General features: G+C 47.6%; 1 protein-coding gene across 1 annotated transcript in view; it reads right to left on the bottom strand.

Annotated features, from left to right (window-relative positions):
* Positions 1-17,862, bottom strand: part of cacna1ba (calcium channel, voltage-dependent, N type, alpha 1B subunit, a) — a gene marked incomplete at both ends in the record, with an annotated part of 105,907 nt that overhangs the window by 32,720 nt on the left and 55,325 nt on the right. Inside the window, 15 exons of the mRNA XM_083912970.1 lie at positions 2,897-3,003; positions 4,314-4,373; positions 4,469-4,598; positions 5,822-5,942; positions 6,262-6,434; positions 6,678-7,469; positions 8,296-8,331; positions 10,491-10,556; positions 13,513-13,619; positions 15,029-15,096; positions 15,226-15,343; positions 15,425-15,497; positions 16,572-16,703; positions 16,794-16,906; positions 17,012-17,124. Of these exons, the coding sequence (XP_083769096.1) occupies positions 2,897-3,003; positions 4,314-4,373; positions 4,469-4,598; positions 5,822-5,942; positions 6,262-6,434; positions 6,678-7,469; positions 8,296-8,331; positions 10,491-10,556; positions 13,513-13,619; positions 15,029-15,096; positions 15,226-15,343; positions 15,425-15,497; positions 16,572-16,703; positions 16,794-16,906; positions 17,012-17,124 (2,209 nt within the window). The remainder of the gene's footprint in view (positions 1-2,896; positions 3,004-4,313; positions 4,374-4,468; positions 4,599-5,821; positions 5,943-6,261; positions 6,435-6,677; positions 7,470-8,295; positions 8,332-10,490; positions 10,557-13,512; positions 13,620-15,028; positions 15,097-15,225; positions 15,344-15,424; positions 15,498-16,571; positions 16,704-16,793; positions 16,907-17,011; positions 17,125-17,862) is intronic.

Genomic DNA, 17,862 nt, shown 5'->3' with positions numbered 1-17,862 from the left:
TTGAATATTGCTTTATCTGCTGATTCTTGATTTTTTTTTGTGTAAAAACTGAATAAATATTCAGTCAAAGGCCATTTCTTTATTTGTTTTTTTTTGCAGCTTATTTTCTGTTTGATTACATTTATTTTTTCAGCTCAAAGTTTGTGTCTTTTTGTGTCTTTTCCTGTTTTCCAGTTGAGAGCAAGACACAGCAGCTACTACCCTAAACTCTGATACAGTAGCACCCATTAACAGCTTCCACTGCGCGGGGAAATACTGCCTTGAACCTGTGTCCTCACAAACTAATGTATGCTAACTGTTCCCCTAGCATGTAATGCTGGGTTACCAGATCAAAGCTTGTTGCATTATTTCATAACATCGCTTTTAAATATTGAGGATTGCGTCTCCATATTAAACAGGTTGAAATAACTGTACATGAGTATTCACCATAGCATATATAATATACTCCCATCTACGGTTTGATGCTGAGTCAGACAGATTAAGGTTGAGTGGGGTGGTGTAAAACAAACTGCATGTAAGTGGGAATGATGTGACATTATGGTCCGAGGGCAGTCATTAACAACCTATCGCTAATAGCACACATGTCATACAGTTGATCTAAAGTGCATGCTGAGATCACGGACGATCGATATTCCCCGAGACGTACTCATGCCCTCCAGCAGCAGCGTGCTTGTTACATTAGCCGGCCTCGGAGAATCCATGATGGAGAATGAGGATCTGATGGCATCGTTACAGTCCAAGCAGAGCTGCGGCGAGGCAAAGTGCTGATGAGAACACCTTTTCTTTACAGGCTCGGGGAAGATGTTGATGACGAACACGCAGATGACATGCCCCTCTATAACAGAGGAGAGCATGGACCTTTAGCCAAGCACATGAGGGTCGAGTACGGGAGGATGTGTAATGGATGACAGGATGGGCGTGTCCCAGACAGTGCCAACTGCAAAAAACACCCATCCGCACAAGCAATTTCACTCCATATCCTAACGTCTTACAGTCTTTTAGAGGAAAATACAGGTGATGTTGAAGGTCAGCGGGGTGCACTACGAAGCTGGATTAGTGCGTTAGCGAGAAGCGATGCACTCAAAGTCTGGGTCAGCTGTGACACGCAAGTCGCTCTCTTTTAGCGTGGCTGTATCACCGTGGTAACTTCAATTTCGATCAAACCGGGTCAGGAGGAGGTTTTTCAGCTAAGACCTAGACTTTTGCGTGTCCAATCATCCTCTCAGATTTGAGGTGTAAATATAATCCCATAGGCAAATTTAGCACTAACGATATTATCTTGTAGAAAATAGAGTTAAAAAGTATCCAGGCATTCTTTAAAGGCCTGTAACAGGATGATAAATACAAGACGTAAGACTGAATATGTGAGGAAATGGCTCGTTGTGGCGATGCGGGTGTACGTGCGTATGTGTTTTCTCACATACTCGCACGATTAGAAGGACACAGACAGGCATGATGAGAGAGGTAGAGGAGGCATTACCCCATGAAGCTCCTTCAAAATGATCCCAGCACAGAAACAAGGAGAGGATCAGGTCAATACACAGTGCACACAAGCACAAGACTCACACACACACACACACACACACACACACACACACACACACACATACACACACACACACACACTCCTTCCTCTCTTCCAGGATTTGTTCAGGGTTTTCGTTCCACCTCTCACCCGCTCCTGTTCGGAGGTTTGTCTTCTGCTGCTCGTGTGTGCTGGTGTTCACATCACACATGGTTCATAACAGAAGTTTGGGATTTACTGTACAACCCCTGACACACACCGGTTCAGACCACCAGTCATCGCCAAATCAGACGATCAGGGTTAAAGTTGAAGTTGGTAACTTTCTATGAAAAATGCATTTTTTATTCATATTCGCTGAAACTGTCACTAAATCCAGTCTCCAGTGCGCCCAAAGAAGAAAAACCAATCAGAGCAGGGGAGTCTCTGACAGAGTCAACGACTGCTCCGAACTCGGATCAAGAGTGAAACTAGGCAGCGCTGATCATCTCTGTTACTGTACAGACGAATCTGGGGAAGTACCGGATAGCAAGACACCGTTGCTGCCGTGGCATCTGAATTTTACCTGTACTTTCTATGCAGCGTTACTTTTGACAACGATGTGACGGATGTCGGGAAGAACCTGTGCAATTCTGGGAAACTTTAACTTTGGAAACCAACTGAATTTGAATGACACAAACCTTTACCTCATGAAGCTACCGCACTAATGGAGATGCCGCTAGATGGAGAAACCCATGGACGAAGGATGTGACGCATATTTAAGTTTCACGTAATATTTTATTGAAAATCACCTTGAACTCCAAAATAACAGGTGTTCCCTTTGAAAGATCGTCCACTGTGCAAAAAAAACCCATGTTATTTATTTCCATGTTATTTTTTAGCAAAGCTGCAGGAGCCACTGAAAAAGGGCTGAAGAGCCGCATGAGGCCCAAGAGCCGGGGGTTGCGGACCCCATGTCTATAGACACACATTGTAACGTACTGTTTAGCTGTCAAAGGGGAGTTTGTGAGCAAGTCGAGCCAAAACCAAGCCCCGCCCACCACCCAGATTTCTCATTTTCCAGCTAAACAGTTCACTAAAATATGTTTCTGATAATGTCTTTGTCAGATATATGCAATACAGAGACAGAACATGGATGTCAGAGACTCCCCTGCTCTGATTGGATCTCAGTAAGACGCAGTGGATCTAGCACATGACATTAGGAGCAGACGTGACAGGACGTTCTCCACAGATCGTCCGTCTCATTGTGCCGTCAGGACGCAGTGACAGTTTCAGCAAATATCAAAACAAAGTCACCGACTTCAGCTTGAACTATTTACAGATCGGACACATCTTACTCTGTGAGAGAAAAACAGGAGGAGTTAATGAACTTACGAAAATGCAAAAGCCACCAGCGCTCCACTGACCACTATGAAATCCAGAATGTTCCACAGGTCTCTGAAGTACGCGCCAGGATGAAGCAACAGTCCGAGGTCCACCATCTTAAAACACAAAGACAGAATTAGTTTCTTCCGTTTTTTCTTAACAAAAGGGGAAAAGCTGCCGTTCTAGTTTTGATAAAAAGACGAAAAATACTGTTTTATTTCCCTGATTCACTGCTTTGTTCTGGATTACGGCGCTCACTCTCCTTATTCATTGTATTGCTGGCTCGACCCTCTCCCTCCGTCTCTCTCACACACTCGTTGAGCCCTCGTCCAAAACGGCCTTTTCAACCAGCTGACAGCTTAGTGGCTTGACCAGCGGACGTTGCTAAGACTTGATTGAGTCCAGACGAGACGGGTCAGTTCACTCCACTGCAGCTTTCACCTGCTTCACGCTCTTAAAAGGGTCTTTTATTTTTCACTCTGTTACAATCACTGCCAAATTCCCTGGCCATTAGGTCTATATAGACCCTAACACTACGCCCTAACTATGACCCTAACTGTCACCTCTAACCCTGAACTAGCCTCCGTCCAAAACGGCCTTTTCAACCAGCTGACCTTTTTTTTTTTGCACTGTTGTAGATTTTATTGACACACATTCACCTCTCTACTTCTGGTCCGTCCCCTATATGTTCCCCTCTTAAATCCATACACACACATGGGCGACGGTGGCTCAGAGGCAGAGTGGGTCGACCTCCATTGGAGAGATTGGAGGTTCGATCCCCACTTCCACATGTCGAAGTGTCCTTGGGCAAGACACTGAACCCTGAATTGCTCCCCGTGCTGCACATGGGTGTGTAAATGTGGTGTGAATGGTTAGATTAGATGGTCTGTAGATGCCCACTGCCATCAGTGTGAATGTCTGTGTGAACGGATGAATGTGACAAACACTGTGAAAGCTCCTTGAGTAGTCAGAAGACTAGAAAGGCGCTTTATAAGTACAAGTCCATTTACCGTTTACATGATCCTTTACTACAAGCCTGATTTAGAAGTTGGAAGTTCCCAATTTCCGATTACAAGTGAACGCAACATAGCCGTTGGTGACGATCTCCGCCGACACACCAACCGCCGTCAGCAGCGTCACTAACATGGCGTCTTATTTACATTTAGGGAGGGAACGTTTCCACAGACACACAGGTGGGAATACAAAAAGGCAACAAGTGCTTTCATCAGTGGGTCACATGATCAACCACCATTGTTTTAACTCACTCTGTGATAGAGAGGAAGTTAAAAGGCAATTAAACAGATAAAAAATCTTACGGAGTACAACTTTAAGCACTTTCAGGAAGGAGAAATATTAATGAGTCAGCAACTAAAGTCTGATGAATTATAGTTAAATACCTTTTAATGTGTATTATCTGCATTCTTACCTTGATCACCATTTCAAAAGTGAAAACACCAGTGAAGGCGTAGTCCAGATATTTGAGAACCTGTGAAAGAGAGACTTCATCAGAGCTGAGACATCTGACAAGTAGAGACATTGTGCTTGTGTTCGTGTATGAAGTGTCTGGTGTGTGTGTCTCACGTTGTTGCGCGGGGCGTTCGCCTGGACGGGGTCCTCTGCTGCCAGAGCGATACTGCTCATGGCAATGACGACCAGAATGGACATCTCGAAATAACGCAGAGTCACGATGTAGTGACACAACCGTCTCACCCTGAGGAGAGAGAGAGAGAGAGAGAGAGACAGAGAAGCATTAAAGCTGACAATGACACCAAATGGTTCTTCATACAAGTAAATAGGGAATTGGGAATGCAGTTCACAATTGCAGTGGCCAACGTCCTGCACACGCAGCTTAAAGCGTAATATGGCGTTAAAATCATCCCTGGGGCTTTTTCAGAAAATCTGGGCATCAGATAAGCCATCGAGATTTTTATTTTCAAGGACGCAGCTAACACGATAAGCTCGGGGCCGCGCGGTGAAGGCATCAAAACATCTTTTTTAACCACTAAGGGCGCACTCCCACTGTCCCTCCGTCCCGTGCCCCGTGCTTTAGGGTCCTTGTCCCCCCCTCCAGGCCCGTTTGTACTCACACTACCTGGGCCTCGGAGAATGCTTCTTGCTGCCTATACGTCATCACGCCGTAACACGTCACACGCATTGGTGACGTCATGGCGATGCGTGGCTTTGTTTACAAATCTTTCCGTAGACCTCTGAGTTTTTGTGCGTCTTGTCGACTGTTTTTGAATCTTTTCACCGACCAAATCTGCAGTAAACACTCCACCTCTGCATCACACCAACGTGAACCTTTCACCGCCATTGTTTGAAATGTCCGCGCATGGTCCCTCCTTCTTTTTTCTACGTCCCAACAGGCGCACAGGAAATGACCTCAGAACCGTCGTAGGCCTTGTGCTCGTACACGTGCGCACGCTCGTGCTCGTACACGTGCGCACGCTCGTGCTCGTACACGTGCAAACGTGCTTTACAAAAGCCCACCTCTCCCAAACGGGCCGTGGACGGCAATTGTGCCGCTCCTAGACGCTGTACGGTTGCACTCACACTGGTCAAAGGAACCAGACTTTACCTGTTAAACCTGTTTGGGCATGGTACAGATGGAAAGTGTGAGTGTGCCCTAATACTGTTCAAAATAACAGCACAGCAGCATGAGAAGACAAAGCACCAACAACGTAGTTAGTGGACCCAGAGTTTATTAAAAGAGTGTTTTAAAGAGAGGGGACACTCTGAACAGGCTTTCAAGACTTCAGCGCTCTCTGTGGCGTGGGTTTGGTGATTCCTGGTATTAATATGATGACTTAATAGATATAGATGTGAAATAAAAGAGCTAATATCACCCAGTCGCTCCATAGTCTAACTCCTGCAGTATGTGGGAAGTTGCACAGGGAGGTGAGGAAGTGGGTGCAGGAGGTTGAGGGGACTCACGGATTAGTCTGTCCAAAGATGAACATGGAACTGTAGGGCAGGATGGGTTTGGGTCCGCTTTGACCTAGATCCCCCAGGGTCTTCTCATTCATGGGGATGGTCTCACAGTCGATGCTGTTAACTGAAAAGAGAGATAGTTTGATTACGGCAATGCAGGCGAGCATCGTGGCGCTCACATTTGACTCCTAAACATCCTCTGTCTTCAGCATTTACATCAATCCATCTGGAGGAGTCAGGTTAGGATCATGGTACTGCATATGTGCAGTGTGTGCTGTTTACACACGTGTCTACGATGTTCCTCACCTTGTTCTCTTCTCAGTAAAGTATATCTCGTCTGTACTCTGCATACCGCACTGATTTAACTGTGTGTGGTTATGGAAACAGACCTTCAACGTAACGGCTGCTATGGAAGTCAAATGGTGTGTGTCGTTGGTACTGACTTTGTATGAGGGCGGTGTCTCTGGGTGGGGAGGTGATCATCACAGGAGGAATTTGGACGGGGGTTTGGCTCGTTCTCCTGACGTTCCTCTGGTTGTCCGAGTCCTCTGGTCGCTCAGAGCCCTGCTGGGGGGAGAGGGTGAGGGACTCCCCCTCTAAATCACCAAACCGGTCCCTAGAACAGAAACGGCATCCTTGTTTTTAAGGTGTGATATGCCGGAGGGGACGGGTTCAAACAGGCTCAAACAGACTCCGGTCTCCCGTACCAGGACTCCGGTGTTCTGCTCATTCTCCATATTCAACCTTTAAAGGTATTGTTTCATTAAGACTCAAACACACTTGAACACAGAGACAAAGAACCACAGAGGCAGTAAGAAGAGCAACTGTATTGATCATAAGCAGAAGTTTAGATTTTGACCTGTGACCGTGGGTCTTCTCTCTCTCATTGGTCTCCTCTCCTTCAACCGTGGATTGGCCCCTGGATCCATGAGTCCGATGTCTTCTCCTCTCTCCGTTGACACCACTGTCCCCTCTGGAATTCCTGTCCCCATCCCTGTTAGAAGAACGCCCATCTTTGTGGCGGGGTCTTCGCTCTCCCCTCCCCCCGCCGTTCACTATCCCGTTTCCCCCTCGGGACTGCCGGTGTGAATGATGATGCCGATGCTCCCTCTCGTTCGTGACGCCTCCACCCCCGCTGTCGTCCACTGAGCTCTGATGGTGATGTCTCTTGCCTCCCTCCCGGCTTCGGGACCGCTCGCTCTTCCCCTCTTTGCCCCGGCTGCCGTCGTAGTCTTTGGAGCGGCTGTGATGGACGTGGGGGCACCCATCCTTACTGGTGCCACTGTTATCATTCGTCTCCTCTCTCGTTCTGGCCCGATCCCTGTCTCTGTGGCGGTGGTGGTGGCGGGGCTGGTGAGGCACAGGAGGAAGAGGGTCATCAGCGGTCTCGTCCTCCTCTGGCATGCCAGGCTCATGATGGTGGTGCTGGTGGCCGCCCAGCAAAGGCCCATCGCGGGGCTCAACAACCAGCGGCCTGTCGCGGTGGGTCTTCATGTCGGGCCGGATGTGGATGCCCGAGGACAGATGGAGACGCTCCTCAAGCTCCAGCTCGCTGTAGAGGGCCTCGCAGCTCGCCTGGTTCCGCCTCCTCAGCTGGTTGGCCCTCTGCTCCCACACTGATATCGTCTTCATTGACTTCTGCTGCTCCTTACTAAGGGAAGAGCAGAAGAACGAGACAAATCAAAACCACTGAGACTGATACACCATATAAAACACTGCTGAAATAACACTTTGATGTCAGGGCACTTAACAGTTTGTCATTTATACAAAGGATATAAGCATTTTCAATGGATACACTGACAGGCATGGTTTCATTTGAGGCGTGACACATTCAGTATGTATGTACTTTATACTTAATGGTAGTATATTTCATTGTACACCTCAGGATGGCACACAGAGTCCCTACATGCTGCATGATTTACGGTATGACCAAGATGCAATGTAGCCTTCAACACAGCAAACCACTGGGTCCATTTATCAAGGCCTACTGTGGAGGGAGCTGGTCCATGGATATGTCTGAACAAAGGCCAAGCATGGCACTATCACCATGCTTTAACATGCTACTTTTCTTCCTGTCAATGGCTGTGTGCAATATAGCCCTTTGAAATAGCTGAACGCATGCACTTTAGACACTGTGTGAAATAAAAATAGTGCTAACATCTCTTCAGGAAGCATTTCATCAGACGACTCACTCTGTTGTAACTGCATCTCACGTTCCCAAAAGCATTCTTCATACTCACCGTCTATATGTGCACAACTTCAAGTGCAATCACACTACACTACCCTCTTTCTACTCCTGCTAGGTGGATGGACACGATGGACACGATGGACACGATGGGGCTGGACGCACTGAATGAACAGAATCTATTTATGTGGTTCTGTTTTCAACAATGCCAATAATGAGAGCATGATGGAGTATGTGTCTGAGCATGTGATCATCATCATCAACCACCTCGCTAGCAAGCGGTTGGCTTTACCTCAGGTAGTGATGGACTGGGGTGCAGACATAACTCCTACAAACACAAAGAGGACGCAACAAACAGAGGGAGAGAAGGAACTTCAAAGGGACAGAAACAGGTTACAGACAAAAGCACAGAGGGGGCAAACAGGCTTCAGCAAACTGACGGGGAGAAACATGTACAGTACAGATGCAAAATAATAACAAAACCCAAAAGAAACATTTTTATAATGGGAACAGGAAACAAAGATACCTGTAGTGCTCCAGTGCTAAAGATCTGTGGGGTGTTTGGCCTGATCATTCTCTAGCTCTTCTCTTATCATTTAGAGGTTGAATATGTAGAATCTTTATTGAAAGCTATATATTTTTGCAGCAAAGGGCCGCAGGTCGGAGTCGAACCGACGGCCTCTGCCTCGAGGACCTTCCGCCTTTTTACATGAGGCGACTGCTCTAACCACTGTGCCTACAGCCGACCCTGATAATAACTTTTTGTCATGTTTTGTTTCCATGGTAGCAGCCAATAGCGTTGGGCATTGCTGGTTGCCAGGGTTGTCTGTTGTCGGGTGCAGCTACTGTAGGCTGGCACTGGGTGAAATGGAGTTAGCCAATCCTGCAGCTGCTTGGGAGCCTCAGTGAAGGGGGCGTTCTTTGTCCCAGCAGCTGAGTGAGCGGAGATGGGCAACAACCAGAGTCACTATAGGCCGAGCATTCACTCCATGGACTGAGAGAAAGGAGAGGAACGCCATTCAAACGCACGCCCACATGGCTACGCTGCTCCTTGATGCTAACATCACTTTCATCTGCACTTAGCTGGAACGGCTAATGCTAACGGCTAATGCTAACTGTCAGTCAAGCTCCTTTAATCCTTGTTTTGATGCTGTGATTTTCTGGAGGGGACGGGTTCAAACAGGCTCAAACAGACTCCGGTCTCCTGGAGCTAGTGGGCCGGGTCTGACCAACCTGGCAACCCCAGTGCTGGAGTTATATTTTATTGTTGCGACGACGATCTTGAAACACTAGATGGAGCTGTTCTGCTCATTCTCCATATTCAACCTTTAACCAAGAAGGTTGTTTTTGCTGCATTTGGCTGAACTTTCACTTCCCTTCGCACGGTGCACCAAGCTTCACTCAGCAGGACTTTCTCGCCTAATCAAGCCTTTGAGTTCATCTCAGAGACAAACTAAGGTTTTGACCAACAATGCCTCTTTTTCATCTTGCCTTTCAGGGTTTCCGTAGTTTTCCATCTCTCATCTAATCTCATCTTCAGCCTCTTATCCGGGGTCGGGTCTCGGGGGCAGCAGCTTTAGCAGGGGACCCCAAACTTCCCTTTCCCGGGCCACATTAACCAGCTCTAACTGGGGGATCCTGAGGCGTTCCCAGGCCAGTGTGGAGATCTAATCTCTCCACCTGGTCCTGGGTCTTCCCCCGAGGCCTCCTCCCAGCTGGACGTGCGTGGAACACCTCCCTAGGGAGGCGCCCAGGGTTCATCCTTACCAGATGATCCTGAACCACCTCAACTGGCTCCTTTCAACGCAAAGGAGCAGCGGCTCTACTCCGAGTTCCTCACGGATGCTGAACTTCTCCCCCTCTCTCTAAGGGAGACTCCAGACCCCCTCCTGAGGAAACACATTTCGGCCGCTTGTACCCGCGTGACTAGAAAACGTTTTTTCTGGTTTCCCAGGATGTGTGGGAATCCTGCTCAAACTCAGGGAGTCAGGGGCTCTAACTTTTTGTTTTAGGCACATAACTGTAATATTATTAACTACATTAATTACACTACTTGTTACTGGTAAAGGAAGTGATTACTGTAATGCATTAACATTACAAGTTACTGCCCAACACTGGTAATAACATACAATAAATACTTACAATCAAACACAGTATGAACAATGAAATGTACTTTCTTAAAACCCACACAAGGAGCGGTGCAGTGATCACAGTTACACACAGTCAGACGCCATGATCACCAATACAGACGCTTGTCAATCACAGACGCACAATAACAACAGAGGACGGGTATGGAAATAGTGAAACACTCACGCAGCTCTATCAGGAGGGGTGATCACAGAGGAGCTGTCATGTTGTTTTGGACATTTCACACACAAGAATGACACGATAACACCAGAAGAAGACAGGGTTAGACAGTAGAGGAGGGAGGATGAGGGAAGAGTGACGGGAGGATTTAGAAATTGTAACAGAGAGGTTATAACTCACAGTGAGTTAACGCTGCAGATGGATGAGCTGCTAGAGTGCGCGTTACCTCGACTGCGTGTTAGAAAACTGCACATGCAGAAAACAAAAGTGGGGAGAGGGAACACCGTAAAGGATGAAGTCAGATAACAGCCAGACACCATATTCTTCTCTTTGTCCTAAAGTCTCCCGTCACATTTCAGGGCAATCGGCAGTGAAAAGACTAAGACTGAGACTCAGCCGGAGAGGAAATGTAACACAGATGGACTGTCAGGGACATTTTCACTGCCATAGAGGCAGTTTATCCAGTTTTGAAGCTAAACTGAGCAACAGAAATACCAACGATCTATCAACAGGCAAACATTTACTTGGAGTAATGATGCAAAAAGCCAATTGTGTGGATATTTGTAGAGGTAAAGCTGCTCTGGATACACAACAACGTCACGGGTGAAGCTGAAGGATATTTGTCTGAATATTTAAAGCTTGGTCCACGATTTCGAATATTTGTAACTGTTATTTACATCGTTTATACGTCGATTATGGTCCTGTAGTCCGAGCTACACAATATGAATCGCAAAAAGATCGATCAGCCGTAAGGGCCTGCATAGGAATTGACCAATGGGAGCCAAATGGTCTGGAAGGCTCCCATTGGAGTGCAACCGTAAGGCGCCTAGGAGCGGTACGCTTGCCGTCCACGGCCCGTTTGGGAGAGGTCATGCTCGGACATTTCAAACAATGGAGGTGAAAGGTTCACGTTGGTGTGATGCGGAGGTGGAGTGTTTACTGCAGATTTGGTCGATGAAAAGATTCAAAAACAGTCGACAAGACGCACAAAAACTCTGAGGTCTACGGAAAGATCTGGAAACAAAGCCACGCATCGCCATGACGTCATCAATGCGTGTGACGTGTTACGGCGTGATGACGTATAGGCAGCAAGAAGCATTCTCCGAGGCCCAGGTAGTGTGAGTACAAACGGGCCTGGAGGGGGGGACAAGGACCCTAAAGCACGGGGCACGGGGCGGAGGAACAGTGGGAGTGCGCAACTTTTAAAGACCAGAATGAAAGAAGTTAAGGTCATTGCCATTCATGTTAACTGTCCTTTGACTAAATGACCCTCCTTCATGGTTTAAGAAAACAAAAATGCAAACTTACTCATAACTTTTGACGTCATTGGACGTTGTCCTGAAATGCAGCTAATTTAAAATGAACTCTAACTCTGCATGAACCGTGTCATTGTCCTCGCTGAGGATTAATGCACCCATGAGATCACGTATGTCTCCAGAGCAGCACTCCCGTGTTTCTGTTACACATTCTCTTTGCACACACATGAAAATATGCATAATAACACAGTTTGTTACAGAATACATACAAACAGAAGCTTAAATGGTAAAGGAGAGTTAACAGTGTACAGTAGATTGTTCGGAACAAACAGAAACATATTCAAACAAGAATTAAACACTGCATGTGAGGTCCCAGCTACTTGGTTTAATAACTTTAACTATAACTCTATTTATTAAGTCCATAATGAGCCTTTGGAGTGGTTACAACAGCTGCCTTTGCTTCGTCTGTAAAGCCTTTTGTTAGATATTAAACATGCCCGTTGTGGTTACATGTCAAAAATATAATGGGATAGAAACGTATTGGTTGTTTGAGAGGAAGTCTGTTTGTACGTAATATTCTCTTTGTTGGTGTTGTGTGTGATCTGCAGGAACGGTCGTTTAGGATCCTTCTTGTGATGAAAAATGTGTGTAGAGGAAGACTTAAGGCTTTATTTCAGCAGTTCTGTCGTCATCACACGTCAGAACTAAAGCCTCTGAATCAAACGGACGACACGCATCAATGTGTCAATGAGAGAAAACCTGGACTAGGTTGTAGGGCTGCACATTTACGGCCCAAAGCTCCAAAATCTACCGTAAAGTCTTCTTCATTTACATATTTAACGTAAACCACCACCTGAGCCGCTCAGGCTGAGCCTCGCACGAACTTTCTGTGTCAAGATCTGGTTCTGTCAGTTCCCTCCTCTTTCGTTATGTGTGAGTTTGTCTCCCCCTGTCTGTGTTTCCCTGCATGTGTCATCCCTCGTCTCTGTGTAGGTCCGGTAGGCGTTCCCCCCAAGCTGCAGCGTGTTATGCTAATTACCTCACCACCTTAAATACCTGAAGCTGACAGGCATGCAGCGCCGGACCGTCGTCGACCCTTCATTGGTAAAACTATTCCGTTTCCCGTCTCCTGATCTTCCGTCGTCTTCCTGTTCCTGTAGTTCCCGTGTTCGTTTAGTTAGTCTTTGTGTTTGTATATCTGTAGTGTTTTTGCGTTTGTCCGTTTATTATATCAAACGTTTGTTTTGTAACTTTACTTTTTGTCTGTGTCTGCATCGGGTCCACCTTTGTGTGTTATACCTGAACCGTTCATGACGTTCTGACTGCTTTCACTCATCAAGGTCACTTTATTTTACTGATCTGACGAGAAAACGCTCACGTACAAATATGAAACTTCACTCGTAGATTCATAGAAGTGTGTAAATAAACTCTACCTCCACTTCGGTGCAGATCACCCAGTAATTCAAACCGTTGACTCTGTTCTCTCGGCTGCCTTGTGCTGGTCACATGACCAGGAAGAGTTTGTTTACTAGCGGCGCCATCGGAGAACGCTTCGGCTTTTGCCAACCGGAGGAACGTTTATTATTGTTGTGAGGTCCTGGAGAATTGTCGTACAGCCACGGGTTGCCCCTCGTGTGTGTATTAATACTTTATTATTCTGCTTTAAGTGGTTTTGTATTTCTTTCCTTTTCTTTTGTATTTGATGTTCACAATTTTAGGCTAAGGGTTTTAGGGTTCGTGCTTCAAACACAAACATCATTTGGGGACTGAGTAACCGAACAGGGTGGGTGTAACATGTACTGATATAACACTGTGGTGGTCTTTGTGTGGGCAGTACAGCAAGGTTTGTTGGTGCCAAACAATGCTCGTGTGTGTGTGTGTGTGTGTGTGTGTGTGTGTGTGTGTGTGTGTGTGTGTGTGTGTGTGTGTATAAGAGGTGGACTTACGCTGTGATGGACATGTTAGTGGCGGACATGGGGCTGACCTCCTTTACCTCCTTGGCCTTCTGGAGAGCAAGCTTCTTATTGATGGCCTCCTCTTGCTCCTCTTCATCCTGGACAGAGTGTGCACACACACGCACACACACACGCACACGCACACACACACACACACACACACACACACACACAGTATTTTGGTTCCTTTCATTCACACCGTCAGTAACACCATCGATATGAAAATCCCTGGGGATTTAAAGCACCAGGAGGGTTCAGCTGGTGTGTGCACACGTTCTCGGTCTCGTTCTAAAATCTCACAGGAGCTCACGCGACACATCCACGATGTCAAAATCTGCTAAATATCGAACCAGGAAGCAACAACTTCACGCGTGCATAGCAGGCTCTGCTTCAGTGGTGAGGTATTAAGAGCTGCAGGTGACTTTGTCATGTCCTTATGGTGAGTTTCTAACCTGTGGGGTGAACTACGAGGCTGGATTAGTGGGTTAGCGAGGTGTGTCGCGCTCAAAGCCCGGGTCAGCTGTGACACGAAAGTCGCCATTTGGCTAAAACTTCCTTTATGAGAGATCCAGGTTGGTAATGTTACACAGAGAAGACGTGCACTTGGTGTTGCGCAGTGTGTCTGTGTTTCAGTTGTAGACGTGCCGGGGTTCATATTTGCTTGTATGCAATTAGTGATTTCCGAAAATCTGAGCGAAATTACGGTGTGCCGTGCGATCCGCAGGGTGGTAGCTGCGCTCAAAATAAAGTAAAGTCAGCTCACTCATCTTCAACCGCTTATCCGGGGTCGGGTCGCTGGGGCAGCAGCTTTAGCAGGGGACCCCAAACTTCCCTTTCCCGGGCCACATTAACCAGCTCTAACTGGGGGATCCTGAGGCGTTCCCAGGCCAGTGTGGAGATCTAATCTCTCCACCTGGTCCTGGGTCTTCCCCGAGGCATCTGAAATGTGTTTCCTCAGGAGGGGGTCTGGAGTCTCCCTTAGAGAGAGGGGGAGAAGTTCAGCATCCGTGAGGAACTCGGAGTAGAGCCGCTGCTCCTTTGCCTTGAAAGGAGCCAGTTGAGGTGGTTCAGGATCATCTGGTAAGGATGAACCCTGGGCGCCTCCCTAGGGAGGTTCCAGGCACGTCCAGCTGGGAGGAGGCCTCGGGGAAGACCCAGGACCAGGTGGAGACATTAGATCTCAGTTAGAGCTGGTTAATGTGGCCCAGGAAAGGGACGTTTGCTGCCCCTGAGACCCGACCCCGGATAAGAGGCTGAAGATGAGATGAGATGAGGTGTATTTACCGATCCAGGTTATCCAAAGAAACTCTGGGGATGTTCAGCGCACTTCGTAATTCACCCCTCTGGCATTAAATCAGTCGTACTACAACAGCCCCATCTACTAAAGTATTATGACACCAGTAAGCCGAGGTCCCCTCATACCCTGCTAGGCTGTGTGCATTGATGGATGCTCTTCAGTAAACTGCTTTGAACACAGGATGTCTCCAGCTGTGAAGAAATACCGTACCTTGGTGAGCTCCTGTGCATTGGCGAGGTTATCAACAGCGATGGCCAGGAACACGTTGAGGAGTGTGTCTGGTTGTTTGTGGTTTCAGGAAAAGATCAAATGATTGATAAACAAAGAATGGATAACTCGTTCACAGCGCTGTAAGGCCGCCCGACAGCCGCTAAGCTGGGGCCGTTCTGATCAATGGGGCAGGATACAGTTTCCAAAGAGGGTGAGAACGATGAAGTAAATGGAGGAGAACATCCCCCCGTGAACGCCCCCCTGTGACTCGATCCCGTGGTACATGACAGCATTCCAGTCCTCTCCGGTTAGGATCTGCAGGGGAGACACGGTCCAGTTCAGGGGCACATGCAGAGCGAGGGGGGGGGGGGGGGGCATGAGGGAGTTGACCTTTACCTGGAAGACGGTGAGAATCGCCGCAGGGAACGTGTCAAAGTTGGTTGTCGGCGTTTCGTCTTCAAAATTAAACCTACAGGGAGAAAACAGATGTAATGGGGCTTTAAAAGGCCCGACGCAGCCGCAGCCGCAGCCCCAGCCGCAGCCCCCCCCCCTGGTGTTGGGCGGAGCAGCGTAGCCTCCGCTCCATCAGCACAACACTGTATCTTACACGTGAGGCGGCGTCTGTGTGACCTTACGGCTGATCTCTGGGTGTTTATGCTTCTCAAATGGACGAGCTGTGCTAATGCTGACACTTTGTTTCCCTATATGTCCACGGGGACCTAATTACGTCTCCCCCTATGTGAGGAACGCAGATAGAGGAGGAAGAGGAATCTGTCTTCTCCAAATCCATGACAGCTTACTTTAGTCTGGATCTCATTAAAGACTTCCACAGAGAGTAGATGGATATTGTTCCAGGAGCCTGTGAGATGTTTTTTTATTGTTATTTTAATCACATGTGGTTGGGAGTTTTCCTCCCATATCACAATTTAGAGCCCTTTGATCGTCCTTGGTTTAAAATGTTTATGTTAATCCCTGTTGTAATTGTTCATTTACACTGTCCCAACATCTCTAAGGGCAAACAGATTTTGTGACAAGATAATAGTTCTCATTGATTCCTCTTGGACTTGAACTTATAAAGCACCTTTCTAGTCTTCTGACTGTTCAAGGCGCTTTCACAGTGTTTGTCACATTCACCCGTTCACACAGACATTCACACTGATGGCAGTGGACATCTACAGACCATCTAATCTAACCATTCACACCACATTCACACACCCATGTGCAGCACGAGGAGCGATTAAGGGTTCAGTGTCTTGCCCAAGGACACTTCGACATGCGGAGAAGGTGGGGATCGAACCCCTGATCCCACAATATACGAGTGTGTATATGTACTGTAGTATATGAGCCAATGTATGCAGATTGTATGTGTATATATATGTAATGTGTGTCAGTATAAGATTAGCCAACCAGCTAAAAGAGATCCAACTAAAAATACAAACACACACGCCTCAGTGAGTTGCATTCATTCTAACGTACGACCTCCGACCTCTGAGTTCAGATCTGACTGAATAAGCGTCGATGAGTTTCACTGCAAATGACTCACTGTCCCCCGAACAGCTGCATGCCCAGCAGAGCGAAGACCACGATGAAGAGGAAGAGGAGGAAGAGCAGGCTGATGATGGACTTCATGGAGTTGAGAAGGGACACGACCAGGTTCCTCAGAGAGTTCCAGTACCTGCACACGCGCAGACACATGGAAACGTTCGTAAACGACGGCGTAATCAGCGTTCCCAGCACACACGGGCGGACGTTTCTGATGACTCACTTGGTGACTTTAAAGATCCGGAGCAGTCTCAGGGCCCGCAGGACGCTGATCCCGAACGAGGCTCCCGGTTTGATGGCAGCCCAGATCACCTCGAAGATACTGCCGATGATCACCTGCGAACAGTTTGAATTCCCAAACACAAACATTATGCTATTCTGCCCGTTATCACACGAACCCACCGTGCACTGACGCGGCCGCAGCTGAGCAGGGCGACTCACCCCAAAGTCGAAACAGTTGAATGAGGAGTGGAAGTAGTTCTGGGGTCCCAGGCCGTACATCTTCATGGACATCTCTGCCAGAAACAGGCCCAGGAACACAAACTCAGCCAGGTCTGTGCAGGGACAATAAGGAGAGGCACGGATCAATGCCCCGGGTCAAGAAGGGCCCCGCTGATGATTCCTATAATCCAGCAGAGCAGCTACTGCCCCTGCTCAGCTGTGTCTACAGCAAATAAAGACTCTATTGTTTTAGGCAATAATGCAGTGCACTCCCATGACGGAGTGTGTGAGATGTGTGTTTGCTCACGTGCGTTTGTGAAATGCACAATGGGACCTGTGTGATGTATGTTTGCACATCTGTCTCTGCAGTTTCCCCTGTTCGGTTTTGTGTTTTTATCCGCCTGCCAGGGCTCCTGATCTTGAGGAAATCACTTTTCTTGAAATACACAGGACAGCACACGCTCACAAAGTGTCAAATAATTAAGAGGTGGCCCTCGTGCGGACACAGTGAAGCCAGGGGTGGACCAGAGGCGTGTTTCCATCAGGGTGAAATGTGGCCGCTCGGGACGTTTCAGGCCACGCCCCCTCTCAAATGGCCGTTCACTCGCCATGTTTCCATCACAAAAGAGAGAGAGGGAGCATGCCGCAAAGGACCGCGGGTCAGAATCCGACCTGGTGTTGTGCCGTATTCAGCACCCCTGCCGTGAAACGTACCCCCTCACATTATAGGTGATATTGATGCTGTTGTTTCCACCTATAGGAGTAGTTTATACACAGGTACATATATATATATATATACACACACACACACACACACACACACACACACACACACAGACACACAGGTGTAT

This window comes from Echiichthys vipera (genome assembly GCF_963691815.1).
Source record: "Echiichthys vipera genome assembly, chromosome: 4".
Lineage (NCBI taxonomy): Eukaryota > Metazoa > Chordata > Actinopteri > Perciformes > Trachinidae > Echiichthys > Echiichthys vipera.
This window is presented reverse-complemented; position numbering and strand designations above follow the sequence as displayed.